Source organism: Medicago truncatula, chromosome 2 (assembly GCF_003473485.1).
Source record: "Medicago truncatula cultivar Jemalong A17 chromosome 2, MtrunA17r5.0-ANR, whole genome shotgun sequence".
Classification (NCBI taxonomy): Eukaryota; Viridiplantae; Streptophyta; class Magnoliopsida; order Fabales; family Fabaceae; genus Medicago; species Medicago truncatula.
The window spans coordinates 10,263,978-10,275,338 of record NC_053043.1 but is presented as its reverse complement, the minus strand read 5'-3'; the positions used below and the strand labels follow the sequence as shown (position 1 = coordinate 10,275,338).

Genomic DNA, 11,361 nt, shown 5'->3' with positions numbered 1-11,361 from the left:
ACGTATTACAGGTTGTGGAGGTTTGGAAACGACAAGTTTTGACATTGTGACATACTCAACTCTCTTTGGTATCATGTTTGGCGCTAGTTACATATTTCTTCGTTGTCCCCTGGTAACATCATACAACATTTTATTCAATTCACTTCAATGGCGGGGCTGTCTAGATTCACTCACACATTTATGGAAGTAATTTGGTTTGCTTCTGTTTGGGTGCTTTGGAAGGAAAGGAACAACCGTGTGTTCCAAAATTCGATCTCTAATCCTTCTGTTCTTGTTGAACAAGTCAAATTAAATTCTTTCTTATGGTTGAAGTTAAAATAGGTGAATTTTGGCTATAGTTATCATGATTGGTGACAACACCTCATTCTTTGTATGGGTGTCCACTTGTAATTTGTTTATGGTTTGGTGGTGGTTCCTTGTTGTGGCCACCTTGATCTTGTAAATACACTTGGGTGGTTTGCCCCTTGCACATCTTGTGCGGGGTGAATCATTGTAATAAAATGATGTTTATGTAAATAGATGTGATATTTCGGTCAAGTGATAGATGAGAGATAGCAAGAAAATAAAATGTTAAATTAATGTAGAAAAATAAATAGTGTCTATATTTTTTATCACTGTTGAAAAATAAAATATGGCTCCTTTACAACACCAAAAAATCGTTACTTTCCACTTTTTGCAACTATAAAACCTAAAATTGTGCACTATTTTAGCGTCTCACATTCAATTCAATTAAAATGCAGCAGCCCAACAAATTGGAAAAATAATAACCCTAAATGATATCGCTCTCATGAGTCTCCCACCACCCAAGTTGCAGCTTCCACCTAAGGCAGCATCATCGCCGCCGCCGATAATCCTCCCTGACGAACTTATCATATAGAAGTGCTTTCTTTCCTTCCCGTGAAATCTCTAATGCGACTGAAGTGCGTGTCTAAGTCATGGAAAACCCTAAACTCTAACTCTTTCTTCATCAACTTACACCTTCAACGATCTATACGAAAACCCCAGCTCGCACTAGTGTATTATACAGATAAACCATATACAGAAAGTGTTTTACCGACCTCCTTGAGTTGTTTGTTGGAAAGTTCGTCAATCACCCTTACCGAAGATCCTTACTATCAATTGAAGGATAAGAATTGTCACGTGGTTGTCGGTTCCTGCAATGGATTGCTATGTTTGCTCGGTCATTCTTGTAAGCTTAAACAAAGGTGGCTCCGTTTCTGGAACCCTGCTACAAGGACAATATCTAATAATTAGGGTATCATTCTTGTGTCTCATTCTACCCTTGTGAGTTTACATTTGGTTATGATAATTTAACAAATACTTATAAGGTGGTGGCCTTACATGAAAAAAATTCAAAGGTTTACTGAGAATTATAATCTTCTGAATCATTCTCATCTGAATAATGAAGTGCATTTGAGTGGCAGTATTAATTGGTTGACACTTCACAATTACCAAAGATACTGTTATAATTGCAAGTATATTAGTGTTGAACAATTTATAATTATTTCGCTTGATCTGCATACGGAAACATACAAGGAGTTACGTCCCCCTCAAGGTTTTGATGAAGTTCCATTGATTAAGCCAACTCTAGGTGTCTTGATGGATTTCCTTTGTTTTTTTAATGTTGTTAAGAAAACTCATTTTGTTATATGGAAGATGACTGAGTATGGTGTTGAAGAGTCTTGGACTCAACTAGTTAAGATTAATCTTCAAATCATAGGTCATAAATTGGAGAAAAGATTTACTTCTTGGTGGGTGCCATTGCACGTTGATAAAAATTGTGACACAATGATATTGGCAAACTGTTTTGAAGACATACTGGTAGTTTATAATTTGAGAGATGATAGTGTAGAGAGCGTTAGAATAACCAACGGTAAATACCGGTTGCACGGGCAACATATAAAAAATTATGTTGAAAGCTTGGTTTTGGGTCATTGAAAGTAAGTTCTTTTCCGCCCATTGTCTTCCGGTGTCTTATATATATATATATATATATATATATATATATATATATATATATATATATTAGTTATACTTTAACACATGTTACCTATGTTTAGAACATGGTTCTCTATGTACCTCCTCCGATCCTATTTATAAGAAATATTTGACTCTTTTGATTCATTGTATAAATGATGTATTTAGTCTATATTTTAGACAAGATACATCAATTGCTCAATGAATCTAAAAAGTAAAATTTTCTTATAAATATGACCTGAGGGAGTAATTAAAATCAAAAGATACGAAGATTTTTTCTTTATAGTCAAGATCGGAGTATATATGTATTATGTATGTGCCAAAACTGTCAATTTTTATTGACCGATAAGTAATACCGAATTGCGTTATTTTGACGCAACGATTTCCAACACTTATCTTTAAAGATCGTAGTATATCTTAAGCATGACAATGTTTTTGTAAGTTCATAAATATTGTATATCCTTCTATTTTTTTTTTAAATAGTTCGTGGACATCCACACTACGAGAATCATTTTATTATATCCTTGTTTTTGATAATAATGCTGCATTGCTGCTATGCTATAGAATATAGTTTTTTATATGCATTCATTGTGTTGTTTGTGGTACAAGCTCTATTCATGGCACATCATTGTTGAAGCTTACTTATTCCCTTGTTCATAGTTGGATATGGTCATATGAGCATTATGCAACTTCTTGCTTTTGATTTATTTGTGTTTTACTATTTCACTCTCCAATCTAACACAAGTCATTTTTGAATTGTAGATTTGAAAGATATAAACGTTATTGATGGTACATGGCGGAACGAGGAAATGATAGTTAGAAAGGAAGGAAAAAGAGACTTACTGGAGCTACAATTGATTCATTTTATTTTATGAAAAATGTTAATGAGTGCCTCCGTAACACTTTTTAAGGACCATAAGTAGTAAATATTAGTATGAAAAATGCATGTAATCAATGCATTGAAAATCGAAACATTTGAATTTTTTGAAGAATAATTATTTATTTTGTAATGGTTAAAGAGTGCCCTTGAGACAACTCGTTAACAAAGACCTTTATTTTATAAGTGAGTAGCATATATGATGTGTTACTCCAGCGTCTAGAATTCAGCTATAATTGAAATGCAGAGAAAACACACTTGGATTCCACATTGCTCTTTTCAAGTAATTGCTACTACTTCTTTGTTAAAGACACATTTTCGTCATCATTTCTTTTAAGCATTCACCATCGATTTTCCTTGATGTTCTTCTGCGTTAGTACATGCAAAATTAGCATAAGAACCAACTCATTCATTTTCACGAGCATTGTTGCTTTTGATCCATTTCCCTCTGCCTTAGGGTTTTAGATACATCTTCTATACTCATCAGGACACCACTCTCATCATTTACACTAGGTGATAATCCATATTGCATTTTTCGCCCTTGTTGCTTAACCATTGAGAAAACTTTGTTTATCAAGGGCATAAGTTCCATAAATAGAAATTGTGAAGCCACAATTTGATAATCACCATCCAGTCCAATCAAGAATTGGATTATTCTATCCTCTAATTGATACACATGAAACACGGTACTGGACAATTACATTGAGGCATAGGCTTATACTGCTTCAATTTTTCCCAAAGACCACACAATTTAGTAAAATATCCTGTAATTTTCTGATTACCTTGTTTTAGGTTTGTGATTTCTTGTTGCAATTGCGCCGCTTGAATCCTACATCCTCACATATAGCAATCCTTAAAATCGTTCCACACATCAATTGTGTTCTCAATGAAAACAATGCTTTCCACAACCAAATGCGTTTTTGAATTAACAATCCACGAAAGCACCAGATTACAGTGACTTTATCACATGACAAAACTAAGATTTCCTTCTTTCGGAATTTCTATTGAACCATCTACTATCCTTAAGCTTGTTCTTCGTTGTAAGAGTACGACACATCTTCAATGCCCAAGCGTGATAATTGTCACTGGACAACGACAACAAAACACACACCGCCCTAGGGTTTTCGGGATGCACATAGTAAGGATCATGCGATTGAGAACCGTCTTAGAAGTGAACTTGATTGTTGTTATTAGGAAACAAGAGAAAATGAATAAAAGTGAATTGTTATTGATGATAGAATGATTACAATGAGTATATATACAAGAATCAGAGTGCATAGTAACCTAGAGTGTGCATGCAATAGAATATAAAACCCTAGTGAATGTTACTTGTATATCAAGTAAGAGGTTAAGCTATTTATTTGAATTAATATTCTCATTACTATCTAATAGGTGTTGCTATTTTGACCGCTCACCGTCGTATTCAATCGATTGAAGAAAATATCTTGAAAAATGAAGGAAATCGGAAGAGGTAACACTATGAATCTTCCTAGAAAATGAAGGAAAGGAAGAGAAAGTTCTATTAAAGTTCTCGCAGCAGAGAGTAGATCGAGACGAACTTGCTCTGATACCATTTGAGTTATTTGAAATTTCAAAATGGAAATGAAAATCTCATTGATTGATCAACGAAAACAGTACATCAAGTTTCTTTATATACAAGTGTTAGTTAACTCACTGTCTAACTGCCTAACTAGCTATGCAAGCTAAGTAACTAACTCATAAAATTAGTCAGTCAATATTTTCTTCGGTGTTTGATAGGACATATGCCAAAATTCAATCCACACAAAAACACAATTTTTAGGAGAGTATGGTCTTTTTTTTCCTTTCTAATAAGAGAGTATGATCTTTAAATTTAACTGAGCTCCATTGTAAGAATTAACTCTGTAGCCAACTCCAAAGATAGAAAGTTGTGGGGATACTTGAAGATCCCATACTGTAATTACGGTGTTACCAGAAGAAAATAGATTATTGACGTGAATTCTTTTAGATATTTTTTTTGGTAGATAGACGAAATGACAAAGCCATTATAAACTCACACATATAAGTGGAGGTACTGAAGTTCGAACCCCGATCATAGCATCCGGCCTAACAATTTCGACATTTTGTCTTCTGCATCAATTCTTTTAGATATTTAGTAACAACAAAGTTTAGGAGGAAGATATATGTATTAGTATTACCAATTATTTTTTTAAAGATGTACCACTTATTTAGAAAAGAAATACACTTCCAAGTTCCAACATATAGTGTATCACTTTTTTGTAAAGAAAATATATATGTAGTATTACTTGTTTATAAATATGAGGTAAAAAAAATTCCTCCAAAACAAAGATATGAATTGATGGAGTAGTTGAGAATGTCGCATGCCATTGATTGATGATATCAATAAAGCTATTAGTGCCAAAATATCATTCGGCTAACTCAAAACCAAATGAATGATGGTCCTCCACGTGTCTCACAAATATTATAGCAAATTTACTAAATATATCAATTTAGTTCTAAAAAAATGGTCCCATTTTGACAAATTCTTCCACATTGCACATGCAATCAATCTCCTTCATGATATTCCTATTGTTTATGTGATAATCAATTTTCTCATTTTTAAAAATAGAATAGAATATGACTACTATTGGCTGTCAACTAAGCTCTTGTCATATTCTACCTGTCACTAGCATCATACAATCCATGGCAAAACTTCTATATTGCAATTCAAGTTGCAAATTTCATTTTGTTTGACTCATGTAAAGACTATACCCACAACATGTAACATATAAATTGAATATCTCATTATAAAACATCAAATATAGTTAAAAATAAAAAAGAAAGTCAAAGAACCACTCACTACTTAACAATCATGGACGGGGTTATTCACACCATTCACTCCTAAAGCATATTATGAATTTGCTATAAACAAATATTTTTGTTTATGAAAGGTATACTTTTGAAGTCAAACTGGTTATAAATTGCTTTTATTTTCATTGGGTCTCCTATCTCTAAGTTAGTGTGAGCAGTGACCCAAATATTGATGGTTCAAAATAATACTTATCCATTCTAAATCTAAAGATTTAAAAATAATAAACAATATTTGAAAAATGCCTTATTTAATCCCCTATTATTTATCATAAAGTGCATTACATTTTAATGTCTTTTTCCATATAAGGGGTATAGCTGAAAAAACATGCAAAACTAGATTTTAGATTTCTATAACATCATTAGTTGAAAAAAATGATCACAGCTTTATACCTAAAACCATGCCACTTATATAATTGAAGGCCACTAATTATTCATCATGATGCAAAAAAAAAAAAAACTAAGATATCCATAAAAATAACCAAATGACACCATTTGTACAGCCAAGGCTAGTTTTATGAAATATTTAAAGCCATAGAGTAGTTGTAATTTACAAAATGGATAAAATTGATTCCACCTTTGTTCTCTACTAACTTACTAGACATGAAAAAGTAAAATATGAAAAGGAATGAAGCAGAATGGTGGGTGCATCTCTATATTATGAGATATTGAATCATGAAGTAGAACCTTTCATGCTTACATGCCATACCTAGATATTCCAAGAGGATGATTACCTTGGCCTAAATTGATGGCTTGAGTTTTCATCTTTGCTTCACTCCAAATCAAAGGTGCTGCCATTGAGTCCATACCTAGCATTCTCCTTTTCCCTCCAACTTGAGATCCTTCTAAAGTCAATCCTCCAGAGCTCTCATGCGATGTTAAACAACTTTCGGTTGAACAATCGGCTCTTTGGGGTGGGATGGTTTGAGGAACTTCTTCTTCCGGAACATTCACCCCGGCCGCCTCAGTAGATGGCAAAGAATAAAAACCAAGATGATCAACCAAGGGACCTCTTGGTGCTTTATTTTCAATTCCTTGGAACTTTTGGCTGTCTGTGTCTATGACGGTAGCACCAATAAATTGATCAGCTAGCATCTTGCAGGCTCTTTCAAGCATAGCCATGTATCTTCGCTCTGCGTCCTGGCGAATCTGCAAGTGCTTCTCTGCCTACAATATGATTTTTTTTTTTTAAATTAGTATGCATTATTCACTAACTATTTTCAAAACAATGTTACCTCTGACCAATATAACCTTCATCTGGAAGAAAACAATTGTCGCTATTTATAAGCTCCATTTCAAATTACAAGATACTGTTTTTTAAAATATATCTCTTATTAATACTGCTAACTTGTCTTGCGAGATAAGAAATCAAAGTTTAACATATCAATACAGAAAATGGTATTTTAGGAAAATTCATACATAAAAATAGACATGTTAAATACAATGCCTACTCGTTATTTTCCTTAATATATGTGAAAATGGAAAAAGGAGCTTATAATAAGGGACTGAGGTAGTATATTGATAATGTCACGATAAAAGTAACCAGAAGCAACTTGTTTCAATCACAATTGATGTGCAAATGTATTCCAACAAATTGCAAAAAATGTGGTAGAAAATTAATTAAGCCATATTGGATACACACAACTTGAACTATGAAAATGAAATTTACCTCCACTTGCAAATGTAGTTTACTCTGCACTTCCATCTGTGCTCTCAACGCCTCCTTGATTTCATAACCCCTATGCATAAAATTAATTACTCCTTTAATTTGGTTATACGCAACCATTAAGACATCCACAGGAAGAAGAATTCTTTTTCGCATGAATTAATGAATTTCCTTACTCGTTTGTATCGGAAGTAGGCAACTTTGGAGATGGGTTTTCAGTGCCAGGGCTTTCTAAAAGATAGGATCCTGTCATCCCTACCATAAATTTTCAACAAATCAAGACAAGACTAAAAAAGAAAACTTTGGTATAATTACAATTTACCAAGTCCAGGCACGCTTTCATCCATTTCAGGAAAGTTATCCAATGTGAATTGTACAAATTCAAAGAGTAATTAGTGCATTGGTCATAAATTAACTTGATTCCAAAATTAGACAGATTGGAAACATATCCACAAAGATTCCCCAATCGCAGTTCTGCAGGGATCTCTATCAACAGTATAACCTAAGTTGCTAATGTATTATTACGGCATTGATTCATACTTCATGCAGAAAAATTTAAAATGAAAGGATCATATTACTAGAAAATCTATAGAGGGGGAGTGGCAAGCATACCATCTTTGCATCCCTCCCCTATATCTTTTCCGGATTGCTTACCAAGTCTGTATTTCTGCAATGCAGCAAGGAAAAGTTTAACATTCATTGCATACCTTAAAATAAGGCATAGTATTATTATACGAATTTAACAAACCTGAAGATGACTCTTTAAATGAAATAGAGTCAAACCCTTGACGTTCATGGTCCGCATGATTGCTTTTGGTGTAGCTTCTGCAGATAACATCCAGAACCAAGTCAAAAAATTGTATTGAAGATCGATGACATTATGATTTCAACTGGAACTAGATTAGAAATGGAAAGTACACTTCAGTAGACAGACATAGAAGGCTCAATATATTGATCCAAAATAATTTCAACTTTGATAGCTTATGAATTTATGGAAGAGTAGCCTTGTTATATTTGCCAAAAAAAAGAGCCAAGAACAGCATGCTGTTTGTGTTGATGATGCAATACAACAAATCATAATAACACGCACAATCCCATTCAAACCATACATAGACCTCGGTTGGATTAACAACTTAATTAGGTGCTTATAGCATGAGTGCTTATCATATAAGTACTTTTGTATAAGCTATTCATATAAGTAAAGATAAAATAAAGTCACTATTTTCATATAAGATATAGGCTGTTTTTATAATCTATCCTAGAGAGATTATGGAAATAAGCTGACAACAGCTTATGAACATGTCATCATTCGTGCCAAACAGACTCAAAAGTGCTTATATCAGTAGCTCAGCTCAAACAAGTCAATCCAAATTGTTCCATAGTATAACTATGTACAAGGATGGAAAATCTGGGTACAAGATGATCCCACTTAAGGTGGCAAGTAATGAGTAATCGCTGGAAAACCTGAATTTGACGCAACACAAACACATCTTACTTCCAGCACAATACAATTAACCTCTTTTTGAACATACAATTATGACTACAAAAACACAACTAAAACCAAAATTGTATTTGAAACAAATTATCTTAAGTCACAAGTCCACAACTTAATCAAACAAGGGAATGAGTTTACAGTTGAAGTTAGAAATTAGTCGGAATCTTTGAGTACTAAATTATAGTTAACTACTCCCTTCATCCCAAATTATAAGTCGCTTTGGAAAAAAAAATTGTCCCAAATTATAAGTCGTTTTACAATACCAATGAAACATCAATGTTACTTTTTCTATTATACCCTTGACTATTTATTACTTTATCTTCTTTCAATTCTTTAATTTATCTTTCCCATAACATTTATTAAGGACAATTTTGTAAAACAACTCATAATATCTCTTTCCCATACAAAATTAATTACATTCTTAATACGTATGAAATGTCCAAAACGTCATATAATTTGAGACGGAGGGAGTTGCACTTAATTCGTATTAATGTATCAAACATTATAAAGTCTCTCAATATATCTTCTCATGCACAGGAAATTATTTAGAATTTTACAATAAGGTTCCGCACCATAACAATAACCCCTAAACTAATCGGAAAAAAGGGTTTTCTCATTCAAAATGCTACAAATCTAAATGGCGGCCTTTTAATAGCTTGACCAAATCAATTTAATAATCAAGAAGTACAAGATTTAAGACAAAAAATGAATACAGATACAGAGATGTGCTTGATACCCTACATGTTCATCAATATGTCAACTACATTGCATGATTGCATCAATTTTCCTTTTTAACAATTGGTTCCTAACAATACTTTTTATACAAGAAACTCAATGAATTTCAACTTATAGTCCGTCTGCTTTAAATTATTGAATGGTGTAAATGGCGATTTGACCAAAGGAGAAATTGTGTCCATTTAGGAAAATTACCGGAATGATAGACTCTCTAAGACACAACTTTTTAAAACATTTTTTATTTGTGGTCAAACTCAACCAATCAACTTACTGATTGATAAGTCCATATAATCAAAATCACCTAAACAATGATAAAGTAAGAATTTTCCACCTACATTAATGAAGTAAATTCTACTAGGAAGATCAATTGCTCTTGTGATAATAAACAAAACTAACTCCATAGATGGGATTATTCACAACCTAGATAACACCAAAACTAACTCCATATATGGGATTACTCACAGCCCAGATAACACCTAAAAAATGGAATCGAAACAAAAACCATCATCTTCCTTGCTTCCCAATCCCAAAGGCAAAGCATGATCATTCCAAACAAAAAAACTCAAAGGTTGATCCGATTCGTAAATCAAATGAGTCAAACAATATATAACTCGAATTCAACTCATTTATTGAACAAGCTCAATTTTCAGCTCAAAATCAGCTTATTTGATTCATGAACCAAATTTAGCAAGTTAATTGTCAATTCAAATCCACAACTAACTTCAAATAGCATTCAAACACATCACAAACAACCAATTCAGATACTCAACCAAATTCATTCCAAGCAAACACAAAAAAAAAAATATATATATATAAAAAATAGGAAATTGCAAGAAATGCTTAAATGAAGAATCACTCACTGCTGGGACCTCCAAGCTGAGTAACAGCATCAACAAAACGTTCATGCAAATCTTGAGTCCAACGAAGACGAGGTTTTGGATCAGCAGTCAAAACAAGACAAGGGTCACCCTTATGATTAGAGACACCACCTTGCAAATCATCTTGTCCAACAACAATTCCATCATGAGGGTGTATCAATCTAGGAAACATCCTTCTTCTTCAAACTCAATGACCCAACAAGCCAAAAAGATGAAAGATTGAAATTTGAAATGAAATTCAATGGAGAAGTAGATCCAATCCAAGATGAAGTGAGAAAGTAGTATATTACCCACCCATTTGACTGAAATGGTGAAAAAGGGAAAACTTTAGGAGAAAACAAAGAAAAAAAGTGATGAATGAAACTGAAAGAACAGAAAGATTAAGATTACCGTACAAGAAAGAGTGAAATTGACTATGATATGAAGATGGCACGGCACGCCTTTCGGGGATCTTGTCCCTTTCTCCTCTTTTTGCTCAAACCAAAACCAAAGACATCAAAAAGACCAAATTTTTAAGGCTTTATTGTCTCTCTCTTCTGTCTCTAACTCTGTCTTTCATATTACTATACTCTCTGTATTAACATAAATTTGCTTTTAATTAAGATTTTTTTTTTGTCAAAAAATAAATAAATTAACTAATAATAAAACACTTCCTTTTTGTCAAAAAAAAAAAAAAACTACTACTCGTTGGTTATAAGATGAGTGATTTAGTTTGATTACGTGGATTATTTTTTTGTCATGCTTTTTTTATTGATGTATAAAGATATTTCATCTTTAAAATGAGTGTCGTTTAAGGTTTTTACATATTTATTAAGGAATGTATTAATTAAAAGAAAGAGAGATGTTATTTTACCAAATTATCCTAATCAACTATTGTTTTGTTTTT

At 32.8% G+C, this 11,361-nt stretch overlaps 1 protein-coding gene across 3 annotated transcripts; it reads right to left on the bottom strand.

Annotated features, from left to right (window-relative positions):
- Positions 1-6,141: 6,141 nt before the first annotated feature.
- On the bottom strand, positions 6,142-11,031 carry LOC11407502 (protein PHR1-LIKE 2). 3 transcript variants are annotated; one of them, XM_003594320.3, is made up of 7 exons: positions 10,871-11,025; positions 10,458-10,777; positions 8,116-8,192; positions 8,022-8,034; positions 7,544-7,622; positions 7,371-7,440; positions 6,142-6,868 (listed from the first exon to the last, which is right to left on the bottom strand). In XM_003594320.3, exons 2-7 carry the CDS (start codon positions 10,645-10,647, stop codon positions 6,398-6,400), a joined length of 900 nt encoding a protein of 299 aa, XP_003594368.1. In that variant the 5' UTR covers positions 10,648-10,777; positions 10,871-11,025; the 3' UTR covers positions 6,142-6,397. The 3 variants fall into 3 exon arrangements, with proteins under 3 accessions (XP_003594368.1, XP_003594367.1, XP_024631419.1); XM_003594319.3 differs by having other exon boundaries at positions 6,200-6,868; positions 7,980-8,034; positions 10,871-11,031; XM_024775651.2 differs by having other exon boundaries at positions 6,398-6,868; positions 7,980-8,034; positions 10,866-11,023.
- Between the last annotated feature and the right edge of the window lie 330 nt (positions 11,032-11,361).